At 36.3% G+C, this 12,704-nt stretch overlaps 2 protein-coding genes and 1 long non-coding RNA gene across 3 annotated transcripts; 1 reads left to right on the forward strand and 2 right to left on the reverse strand.

Moving 5' to 3' along the window:
- The first annotated feature begins 4 nt into the window (after positions 1-4).
- On the forward strand, positions 5-4,562 carry LOC105386101 (transmembrane protein 230). Its single transcript, XM_038113276.2, has 3 exons — positions 5-71; positions 2,761-2,797; positions 3,240-4,562. Exons 2-3 carry the CDS (start codon positions 2,770-2,772, stop codon positions 3,599-3,601), a joined length of 390 nt encoding a protein of 129 aa, XP_037969204.2. The 5' UTR covers positions 5-71; positions 2,761-2,769; the 3' UTR covers positions 3,602-4,562.
- A 37-nt stretch (positions 4,563-4,599) lies between these two features.
- LOC105386100 (dnaJ homolog subfamily C member 21) lies at positions 4,600-11,871 on the reverse strand. The gene is made up of 7 exons (XM_038113273.2): positions 11,423-11,871; positions 10,641-10,785; positions 10,277-10,424; positions 6,895-7,109; positions 6,340-6,567; positions 5,463-5,837; positions 4,600-5,288 (listed from the first exon to the last, which is right to left on the reverse strand). Exons 1-7 carry the CDS (start codon positions 11,611-11,613, stop codon positions 4,746-4,748), a joined length of 1,845 nt encoding a protein of 614 aa, XP_037969201.2. The 5' UTR covers positions 11,614-11,871; the 3' UTR covers positions 4,600-4,745.
- On the reverse strand, positions 7,539-10,083 carry LOC125490357. The gene is made up of 2 exons (XR_007267625.1): positions 9,952-10,083; positions 7,539-8,526 (listed from the first exon to the last, which is right to left on the reverse strand). It is a non-coding gene; the product is annotated as an uncharacterized LOC125490357 (long non-coding RNA).
- Positions 11,872-12,704: the final 833 nt, after the last annotated feature.

Consider the following 12,704-nt stretch of genomic DNA (forward strand, 5'->3'; position numbering starts at 1 on the left):
CCTCCGCGCCGCCGCGACTGCGCCTTGACGACTGCAAACCAAGCGCCGTTGTCAACCATTTACATATAAAGGTGAGCGCCCATTTTATTCATACTTACCCTTAACTCATTTTCGTCTTTTAATACATTTTGTCGTGCACGGTGTGGTAGACGCACTGAAGCGTGCCCTTAAGTAGGATGATAAGTGTTTTTGGAGTTAGTGGGTATCGGATCAGCTGTTTTCGGCGAGGTTATGGGTGTATCGATCGTAGTGTTTCACCTAGTTGCACGAGTTGCCTTTGTTTTGGCGGGCGGCCAGTCGGACGATGCTGGCCGCTGGCCGGACCAGAAAACTACCTTTTGACAGGGAAACCTTCGAAAGGAGGCCAGATATTTTTTTTTGTCGTTGCATTGCATTATTTATATGGCTACGTATAGTCGTATAAGTATCGTTTATATTGAAGGATATTTTTTGCGGTCGAACTTATGTCACCGAATTTTCTAAAAGTTGGTTCAAAACGCACCTGGTGTTTTTTTATAATCTAGGTAATACTTACCTCTACGTAAGTAGGTACAAAGTTGAATTTTATCAGTGACGTTCTCCTTTGTAGCTGAATATATATTATCCTTCATACTAAGTAAAGTTTCATACCTACCCGTAGATATAATTACGTAGGTTCTCAGAATATTTGCAAAAAGCGTCTCTCCGTCTAACTCAATCCCACAGTTGGCATCACATTTTTATCCATTTCTTCTCTGAGCCCCATTTAGATAAGTGGCGCGCCTTCCGCCGTCATTCCCCACCACTTCTAATTCTAATAGCGTGTTCCGTGGAGGTTTGTGCTTCCTATTGCTTTTGGAACAAATTTAGCAATAAACTTGCAATAAACACGCTCGATTGGTACTTAGTTATATTAGTAGAGGTCTACCTGGTAGATAGGTAACTTGTTCGGAATGACCCTCTGAATCACCCTCTTTCGTGTTACTATACCCTTCTTTTAACACCCTGTATAGGATAGATTTACTTACTCGTCATACTTAAAGTAGGTAATCTATCCACCTACCTATTTACTACATAAGTACTACGTATATTTTTTATGTATAAAGCAGAAGAAGCCTTTATTGAAATGTAGAGCACTTCCGACACTCATCTTTTAACCTTTCTGTTATTGTTCTTAAATAAATAAATAAATAAATATGTGGGGACATCTCACACACGGCCATCCGACCCCAAGCTAGGTAGAACCTGTGTTATGGGCGTCGGACAGCTGATATATCTACACAAATACATAGATAGATACATATTGAATATATAAACGACAACCAGACACAAGGCAAACACAAATGCTTATCACACAAATGTTTGCCCTGGGCGGGATTCGAACCCGCGGCCCTCAGCTTCGGAAGCAGCTTCACTACCGCCTTAGCTACGGTGCCGTCGGTGTTCTTATTTTTAGATTGAGTAGTTAGGTAATGTATCCTCTAAACCTAAAGGATATACATATCCCTCCTGACCTTTATAATAAGAGTTAAAAGATACGTTGGTATATGAGAAGGGCGAAAGTTCAAAAGCTTAGGAGCTGATTCGTGTTTTCGCTGCGTTAATATCAATTAGCTCTACCTTTCCAATTAGATTCTACTTGAGGGAGCATTTATTTCTTCCTTCAAGCAATAACACCTACAAACGGCCAGCTAAAAGGAGTTTTGTTAGAATATGATTAAGTAATTTACTTTCGTAGGATAAGGTTTAAAAACAGATAAATACTTACCTAAGTATTAGATACCTATTTTTTTATCATAAATGTCCGTGAAGGATGCCATAGGTTTGTCTTTGATTATAATTATTACCTAGGTTCCAACATTAAAACTATTATACCTAAATGTTCCTAAATCATCAAAACGGGAGTTGTGGGCGTATGTTTCAAAACTAATCAGGCAATAATGACAAAAAAATAAAATTAGTCATCATCATCTCAGAAACGAACTGTTCCTTAGTAAGTAAATATTTAAATTGTTACCTAGAGTTCCTGGCAGTTGCTAGGCGGAGCTAGACTTCAGTCCGCGCCAAAGACCTGAATTATTAATACGTTGAAGAGACGACATTGCAGAAGCTGAATGCTACTGCACTGAAACAAATGAAATTCACTGCGATTCCTGAAGTTTTACGGGCAATTTGAACTTTGTTTAGCGCCGAAATTAACAAAATGGTCCAGTTTTCATATTGAAGTGTCAGTAACAGAGTTTGGGGAGGTACTTAAACATTGGAGCAAAATATACCTACCTACATACCTACTTGAATTTAGGTCGGTAGGCAATGTGGAATGTGAATCCCTCTAACCCTAATGTTGGTAGCGATAAAAAATAATCATTAGGTACTGTAAGTAGGTAGTCTAGGTAGGTTACCTTATTAGGTTTGGGAATGAAAGCTGATGCCGGAGTTTTAATTTGAATAAAAAATAGTGCTGAATATTGAGTCTATCCAGGTCCAGGCAAGATTACTACCTCGCTCTGTTGATGTTCTGATCTAGCGTTGAAGTTGATAGAATCTAGCTTACCTACTTAACTCTATCTCACAATATTTTGAATTGATTAGGTATCGAATGCAAGTGATGGCATGACTGGAACCTAGAATGATTTAGGTACTTTTAAGTGATTTGAATACATTTTCAGAAGGTTCCTTTGGATGCCATGGAACATTACCTACTATTTTCCTCTTACTTAAGTAACTACAAGGTAGGTAGGTATTTACAAACACTTTTTTAATGTTTTTTTTTTGTTTCAGCCCTATTCGATGACCTATTTATTTCATCATTTAAAAGGTGAGTATCTTTTCTATCATTTATTAGGACATCAAAGTTAATTTCCCGATGCTCTTTTTTATTTTTTGATTTTTTGTTCTTTTAATAATTATTCAGAACATCCTAAAACCGCGGTTTTCTATTACTTGAACCCACAGACTACTTTTACCAACAACATAAAAGTCTTGTCAGTGTCATCTGTCAATGCTGTCACTTGTTTGCTTGCTTCTGCTTCGCGAATTTTGTGAATGAAACCAATGTTTTGATTGCTTACAAAGCAGTAATTTAGGTAAAATTTAATTAAAAATAAAACAAGGAGGGAAAGTAATAAACGAATTATTACATTTTCTATTTACTGGCATTAAGGTATATTAAATATAACCTAAAATATAGTAGTATTGTGATATTAGCTTGTTGGGCGAATATGGACTTCCCTCATTTATTTTACGTCTTACATTTTCAGATTACCTGAAACCCTCCAGAATGTCAAGATTCCGGTTCGGCAGGCAGCATGATGGCTACTTCAAAGTTCCCAGTGACGATAGCGGCTTCTTAGATGCACAGTTTGAATGTCCTCCACCTAAAATACCCTGGAAAGCTATTTCATTGGCTTCTTTCCTGTTTATAGTGGGCACAGTGCTATTAATCGTAGGCAGTCTCATTGTATCCGGGTACATAGACACTAAGTACTCGGACCGACTGTGGCCAATCATAGTTTTAGGTGGTATAATGTTTTTGCCCGGAGCCTATCACATAAGAATAGCATATTACGCCTATAAAGAGTATCCAGGGTACAGTTTTTCAGATATACCAGAGTTTGAATGAGTCCGCATTTTACTCAAAATGGTTTATGGATCTAAATGTTGTTATTTAAGTGTTTAAGGTGGCAATGTTTCTATGAATGTTAAAGTAAATATTTTAAATGTTCTTCTGGTGCTTCGGATGTAAATGATAAGATTTTTTCTGCTTAAAGGTTTGTCTAGTTATGGGACTCTTGAGAGGTGTTAAGAGTCTTTGTTTTATATTAATTTATTTCTGTGCCACAAAAGGGTAAAGAATGAAATGAATCTATGATTACATGGATTTTAGGCGTATACTTTGCATCACACCATTGGTTCCAAAGTAATTTGTCAATTGGTCAGTTTTAGTTATAATAAATTATAAATTATGCTGATATGTGTAGTATGTATCTTTTATGTAATTAAACGCTAGATACCCCAAATACTGATATAAATATGTGGTTTGCAATGATAATGTATGAATTTGGTGTTAATTAGTACAACACACAGTATTAATTAAATTTAAATATATGTGAGTCCAACTGCAGATTCAAGTATTACATGATGTGCTTTGATTGGTATTATCATTGAGAAGGACTTAATTTCACTCCTTCATTAATTAAAGATTCCTTCATTAAAGAAAGAAGGTAAATAAAATGTCATCATAAGTTATCGTTTAGCCCTCAAGACACATCACATGGTTGATATCCTTTATTTATAACATGCTCTGAGCTAGAATCAATTGTCCTCATAAAAATATATTTGAACCTGATTTACTGGGAGTTAGTCTGAACTATGGGCACAAGCATAGATAGCCAAGGATATATTGTAAAAGTTCAAAATCTAGTTATAGTTGTAATTTTGTGATGTTATAGTGACTGTGCAATAATTTCACATTTCCATTGTGTTAAATGTGTGTTTGCTGATAATTATTCTGCACTCTGCACTTGATAATTATTCCATTGTATTATTGCTATTAAGGATCTACTAATAAATGTTTTACAAAAATTCTATTTGTTTCTATACTAAAATCAAACGAGCAGCTTAATTTATTAGGCTTTAATGACAGTGATCATAATTTCAATAAATTACTTGATAAAGTTCTCCTTTAATAATGTGTATAGAGTTAAATAAAATCACATTCATTTTACACATAATTAAATACATTGCAAGCTATCTAAAATGCACATTTATCTATTTCCTCTTTTACCTTTCTTGGTAGCCTGTGAGGAGCTGGTCTGAGGCAGTGGGACAGAGTGTCCTGTCTTTTTCAAATGTTCAAATAATTTATTCTTTGATCCAAAGTCTGATTGACAAATGGCGCAGCGAAGTATCATAGGAGCCGGGTCGTCTCCATCAGCCGTTTTAGTCTTTAAAGGTTTCCTATCTGCTTGCTTCTTTGTCTTCACATTTCTTTGCACTTTGCTAGGGAATTGTTTGTCTTTAGGGAGTGCGCTGACATCGCCCAGTACCTCATCAGTGGGGGTTGTACTGGACACTTCATAGAGATTCTCTGTGGAAGTCTGTGATTGGCTGCCCTTCTTGAGATCTGCCTCCTTCTTGGCCTGTATTTGGCTCTTGAGCATGTTGAATTTCTTGGCTTTCCTACTCCTGGACGGTCCTTCAATTTCGTTGAAGCTCATTTCGTCGTGGCTGTCGTTCCCCTCGCTCTCCGCTAGAGGGGTAAATATCTTCTTCTTGTTTTTCTTCTTTTTGTGGCTTTTTGGAAGTGCCTGGAAATTAAAAAGTTATTTTATTAGGTAATGGACGCTAATTGACAAGATTAGTTCCTAACATTGTATCCTGTGTCGAAGTGTCCTGTGTCGATTATCCTGACTTATTAGGTATTAATTCATTACAGGTGACTGAGTACAAGTTAAACATTTATCGATTTCTATGATGGATACCTGGACTTTATCAGAATCGTCATCATCGTCACTCAGTGTTTCTCGCACATCCCCATCAAAGTCTGACGTTGAATTTCCTAAATTCTCCTTCTCTTCGTCCAGCTGTCCATTGACATCTGAAGCAGCCGCCATTTCCTGATCCTCTGGTTTATGTACAATTTCTTCATCATCTATACCTTCTTCAACTTCGTCACTCAGTGGAATATCGTCATCCATGGTCATATTGGCTACGTTTTCTTTATGCTTCTTACTATTCTCGTGGTTCTCGAATGAGTTAACATTCTTGAACAGTTTGCTACATGCGGTGCAGTACAAGTTCTTGATGGCCGGCTTTTTGGCCGATTTCGGTGTGGATTTAGATGGTTCGCTCGCAAGCTGAAAGGGTTAGAATTATAGGATTAGCAAATTACTTATAATTATATTAAACTCACAAAATAAAGCTGATATTAACTGCGGAATATTGTCAAAATTTAAATAAATTACGAAATACACATTAAATGAACCAAAGTAAGACCAAAGTTCTCAAATTTGTGTGGCCTACCGTGCTGCCGTTTTCAACATAACATATCAGCAGGGAAAAGTGGGTAAATCGCTTACGAGTCTTACCTGACTTTCCTTTCGCTGTTATACATACAATCGTGCAATATTATACGTTACAAACATTTAACATCTCTGTACAAAAAAGTATCTGCATGCGGAGTGCAATTTTTTACACCATTCGAGTAGTAACGAGTAAACGCGAATTTGAATGACGCGAGAGAGTTGCCACCTAGCGGCTCCAAATTTGCGTTCATTTTCACTGCTCGAACAGTTAAGAAAACTTGCACTTGGCCCTCTGAAGTAAAACACACAACAGAGAAATTATGACAAATCTTACATCTTCAGTTTTATTAGAGCTCTCTTCGTTACTGCTCTCCATACCTCCTTCGCTGATGGTGTCGTCTTCCGAAGATATTCCGAACTCTTCAGCCAATAGCGATTCTATTTCGCTCAATTTCTTCTGATAGTCCTCGCTTTGGAGGAAAGTTGATTCTCCCTCTTTCTTCTTGGCTTCGGCTATCTCTTTCTGTCTTTGTAGTATTCGGTCTCGCCTCATTTGTTCAGCCTGAAATTGTTATGAAAGAGTTGCGTTAACAATATTCGTAATCTATCACATGTATGACGGTTTAAGTGTACCTCCACACTGTATCATAATAATGATATAATGTTCTTGATAATGCATACTTTGAAAAGCTCTAATTTGTTTTTTAGTGGCCTATAAAGTCACCAATCATCAAATAAATTCAGACTCCAAAGTCAAAATTCTACTAAGCATATCGGAGAACGGAGACACACTATAGTTAGACTGGGGTGAAGGCATTAGCCAGGCCGATTAGCCTTGACTCAGTTAAATATCATTTAAAGAAAACACAAAGTTAAATATACAACCAACCTTTTTCTTATTCTCCTCGACTTTCTCAGCCAGCACTTTGGCATGTTCAATAACCCTTCTGTCCTTCCGTCGCACGAAGCTCACGAGCCTGCGTATCTCCTCGTTGCGTTCCTTGCGAGCTTTCTGGCGGATCTTGTTGTTCTCTTTCTCCATCGCTTTGATGACCCGTCGGTTGTCGCCTTGAGAGATCTCGTACTGGTCCAGCCATACGAAGCCTGTGAATGGAAATAGATTGTCAGCCAATCATTATCTTTTTAATAAGATTTACATAGACTTGTAAAAGCAGGCTTGACATAGTGTTAATTAGGTAGGTATTTAACACAGCAGAAGCAATCCACTTCCACATATCAAACGGTATAATAAAGTCAGGAATAGTTTATTCATTTTAGGGCCGATTTTTCAATGCTCAGATAGACAGATAGATAGCGTTTATTCGGCAGATAGCGAAATATTACATTTTTCAAATGTCAGATAGAGCTTATTCGTCCAATAACTCAGTTAACTGGAGAATAAATCTATCTGCTGCTTGGGCCGCCAGATAGGGCTTATTCGATTGATAATTTGACATTTGAGGTTATTGTAAGTTCTTTTTTGCGTTTATACCAATTCTAAACTACCGAGCGCAGAGAATAATCGTCATTTTCAATGGATATTTTCGATGATATTGATGATATGGCGATCGAAGAAGAGGCAGTAATGAACGAATATATTAATCCATTTGAAAGGAAAGTCACAGTCGTCAAAACGAGGCCTGATCATTATAGTATGGGGGATGCAAAAGAATTTCATCGCCGAAAGGCACCAGACTAGAAACATTATGTTGATTTATTTTCAATCATTAATTTTATAAAACAGGAATGTAGCACCACTTCCTTCATAAAAAAATATTAAGGTACATATAGTTTTTCATTTTACGATAAGTAGGTAACCTACGCTATGTATAAGTATCAGACATCCCTCCGGCTTGGCGGGATGATCTTCAATGTCCAGTATTGGACTGCTATAGGCTGAGGAGAAAAGAGAGAAACCATCCAGTACTTGATAATAAAACATAGGTGTTATAATTATTTCTTTCAGTTTTTATTTGTTAATTCTAAATTAAGGATATGTTGAATGGTAATGCTGGAGCAAATGCCTAACACCTTTTCTTCTACATCGATAAATGGAGGTGCATTTGAGGGCCCACCTCCAGTTTTGTACATCTCTTGCCTTTGCAGGGAAGACTTCTTCTTCATTGTTTATTTGATGCCCTCGTACTTTAACTTAAGGGTTTTCCATGAGCGGACACTTGTGGTTATACCAGTGGAGTTAAAAGAAAACTCAATTTTCTTCCATGCAGTCTCCTTATCTTTATTTGTTGCAGCATCGGTCTTTTTATTTTCTATGACATGTTTGAATTTATCTATCAAACTCACTACACAGTAACTTCAGCATTATTAAAATTCGCTAAACGCTCTCTTTTTTGTGAAACCATTGTGATTCAAGAATAACAAATTTAAATACCAAAATCAAAACAACCAAACCAAACAGTCAGTGAGGCTTGTTGATTGCTCTTTGCTTGACAGTGATAGTTGACACTGACAATTGAAATAGTAGTCTGTCCTGCTTTAGCACTAGTGTCTGCGCATAGACCTACTACCTCTAGACTGGCAATCGCCGTGTGCACTATTCTCTTTCTCACTCAAACCATAGATGTTGCCGACAAAAAAATTAAACCTAAATATGGGGAAATTTAACTTATCATAATAACAAAAACAAAACTTGAGTATATCGTCGGTTGACAGGAAAGAGACACTAAAGGCTAACTTTTCGATAGCCAGATAAAAGTTTTGCTGGGAAATAATTTTGATGCTGTTGCGTCTCAATGTTTCTCAATGTTTGTATTACCCAGATAACACTCATCTGAAAACTGAAAAATCAGCCCCAGTGAGTTTTTCCTGTCAACCGACGATATAAGAAAAAAAACTTTACTCATACTTATTTGATTTCAATATAATTATTTAATATACACAAACTGAGTGGATTGTATGATTCATTGTCTTCGTCCAATCGAAACAATCCTCTTCAAAATGTGCCGAACACAATTTTTGTATGTTTCTTTGGTTCCCAATTTGTGCGACCGGTAATGTCTATCCATTTTCTTGATATTTTTTTTTCTGTCGGAAACCTATGAAGCAGAGATAAATGGATGAGCATGAGCATTATAATCGTGGGCCAAATATGTGATGGGGTTTTTTTTTAAAGGAAACACGCATTTCGTATCAATACAATAAACTTTATATTATACAGAAGAAATCACACATAGAAGAAAAAAACGAAACGAACGTTTCCTCACAATGAGAGGCACCTCATTTGAAAGAGGAGAATGACTTCTACAAAATACAATCTTCACAAAAACCGAATTCGTGCGCCCCATTTGTAAACCCAACCCGAGTCCGTTACAATTTCTAGTATTTTCTTTGCATACTATAATATTTGTGGGTAAAATAAATTTTCAATAACTTGCAACACCATGTGATTTGTTATGATATGGTACCTCGTAATTTTTACTTAAAACTGATACTAAAAGACCTTACAGTATTAAAATTAGTATCGTTTTATATTAAAATCGAGCCAATAGATAGTACTATGATGAATGTAAGCTTGTTAAACTTGATAGTATCTACTTACATGTGAAAATATATCTCATGCATCATTCCATCGTGTTTTCGTTCAATATGCTCTATACAACCGAACAAAATCCACCCACCCATGTCACACACTCGTTAAGTGATGATAATAGTCTAATAAACTTAATAAACACCCACAAATCACTAGCAAATCAAAAATAAATAGCATTTAGAAAATTTTGTTGTAACTGTCAGCCTTTGTTTGGCACAGATTTTTCATTTGTTTCATTGTTTGGCACAGAGAACTGACGTAAACAGGCGCCACAGCAAAAAGGACAAAAAACATTTACAGCTTAACGTTTCTTTCTTACGCTTAATGTAGCTAAGCGTCTCTTTTTCGCAATGTCAGAACTGTCACGATTATACCCCTGTGTGTCTGCGCATATACTTGTTTCATCTCTCCTGAGTTCAAATAGAAAAATCGGTAAGATAGTTATCTATGGAATAAATCACAATTGAAAAATGGTTAAACAACTACCAGGCCGATAAACAGCCAAATAAAATTATTCGTTAGATAGTTATTTGGCGTTTTATCCTGGCATTGAAAAATCGGCCCTTAGTTTGCTGCCTCTATATTTTGTTTATCTTCAATGTACAATCTAATAATCATCAGGATAGTGAGTTATAAATGTATTTCCTTAATATTAACCAAGTCCAAATCCATGAGCAATCCTAGAAATAAAAGTAAGTATAATATGAAGCACAATACTTACTTTTAGCAGTAGAGAAGGACATCCAGTGTGCGTAGAACTCGTGAACCTCCTCGTATGGAGTGCTGGAGTTCCCAAACTTGGGTATTTTATTGACCTCCTCTGGGTCATCCAGGAAATCTGTCTCTTCGGCGGCCAATTTTGAGAACACCTGAAGATGTTTCAACAAAGGATTACTAATTGATAATGTAATGTTAACAGCATCTTTTAAATGGTGGAAATGTCTATGTTTTTTTCAGTAATAAGGCCAGTAAGTCCAGGAAGATGTCACCAACATCTAGATTTAAATGGTAGAACAATACAAAATGATAATAATGATCAATCTTAGTTCAAAGCTTCTCAATAACTTTAACTCCACACAACATACCTCTGAGTAAACACCATAGAATCCCTGAGGGTCATCCCCAAAGCCCTTGTAGCATGAGGGTGTGAAGTACGGGAACACATCCAGGCTGTCATCATTAAACGAGCTGCCGGCACCACGCAGCAGCTGCTCCCTGTGGTTGTCGTACCTGGAATATTGTTAACATAAAATGCTAATTATTGTATGCAAACAGAAAGAGTTCCATAAACATAAAACTGAAAATAAATAGCAAATCTTATTACTTAAAGTTATCTCTTCTAGACAACCACATTATAAAAAATATCATATTCATTACTAGGGTTTTAAACAACAATTGAATTTAAATTTGCCACAGATGAATAAATACCTAATACTGTTAAGATTGGTTTGATACTTCTTCACAGGTTCTAGAAATTACATCTCTTCTTAGATAACAGACCTACTATAATATTACCTGTTGAGCTACACCATTTGGGTCCCAGAAAGATTGTCAAAAATGGTGTTCACATTGCATAGCTTTCAAAGCACATTGCAGCAGAATCTTCTTCAACATAATAGGCTGGTTTTAGTCATATTGATCTGCTGATAACCAACAAACAGTAGCTACTAGGATTTTTTTAATGAACTGTCAGCACCAAATCTTTACTATCAGCAACGCATCAGCGTAACTGTAAAACCAACCTTAGACTGATGCAGTGTATTTAGTATTTTTTATACATTCTCCTGGTTGAGCTTAAGTGATAAATCCAAATTAGATGGAGTAGTTTGAAAATGAATCCAGTTCAGTAAATAGGAAGTAGACTTACCAAGCTCGTTCCTGAGGGTCATACAGCACTTCGTATGCATTCTGAACCAGTTGGAACTGCTCCTTAGCTTCGATCAAATTATCTAAGTTCTTGTCTGGATGCCACTGCAGAGCCAGTTTCCGATACGCTGTCTTGATCTCCGAGGCAGTAGCATCTTTAGCAATGTTCAATACTTCGTAGTGACACTTCATTTTTAATATTTTATAGCATATTAGGCCTATAAATTCAATTTAATAAAGATAACTACAGAAAAAATATACTTAACCTATTACACAGGTTAGGCCAATATTTATATTTTACACTCGTATAGAAAGGTTAAGTTACGTTTAATAAGAATTGTATTTATTTTTCAGTAATTTCCTTGAAAATTACAGTGTTTTGACAACATCGAGAAAGTATTGATTATTTTTGACGAAAACCTTCCATGCTTTTTTCAGGCTCCATACGTCAAACTGGGTCCGTTCCGTTTCATGTGCAAATGTTTTTTGTTTCGCGTGTCATGCTTAAAATAATAACGGTTTAGGGTTTGGAGGGTGGAATGATGTGCTGCAGCGATTCTGATTTCATGCTAATAGTAACAAATACTAACAAAAAATATATGTGTCCTGCAATGGACCTCAATAAGAGAAGCTGAATAATAATGAAAGGATTGAATAGGCTTGAAGCCATTTATTTTTTTCTCTATGCTTGAAGCCGAGAACTGCGATCTGCAGTGCCGTAGTTGCACTGCTTGGGAGAGGCATTATCATTATGTCCATAATATATCTAATAATATTTAAGTATATTGCTTAATTTTAGTTGTTTCTCTAGTCATAATAGTAGGTACCTACCTACTTTTTTGCCAAGGTAACGCACTACACACGATATTACCTACTATGACCATCAGTGAAGGAATACGTGAAGACTTCAGTTTATATTTCACTGGTTTAATCATTACATACCATATATTATATTTAGGTCGTAGCTACAGTTACCCGGCATCCACTCGTAAGTACTCGCAGTCGGGTGGACTCCACGTGGTCACCTATGAGGCTCGCGTGGTCATCGACTGGAATTCGCCAAGCGAACTTAGTTAACTAAGCCAATTAATTTTTCTACAAATACAGGTGAGTGTCTCATACAAAGTTGAAAAGGAAAAATAGCTCAATTTTATATAAAATCTTATAAAAAATATGCTCTTAAAATACCTGCTGCTAATACTCTAATAGACAGCATAGCCTGATTGTATATCCGGTATTTCTAGCTGTAATAGAACGTAGTAAAGGTAGGTAAGAACTTAAAA

This window comes from Plutella xylostella, chromosome 23 (assembly GCF_932276165.1).
Source record: "Plutella xylostella chromosome 23, ilPluXylo3.1, whole genome shotgun sequence".
NCBI classification, from domain to species: Eukaryota; Metazoa; Arthropoda; class Insecta; order Lepidoptera; family Plutellidae; genus Plutella; species Plutella xylostella.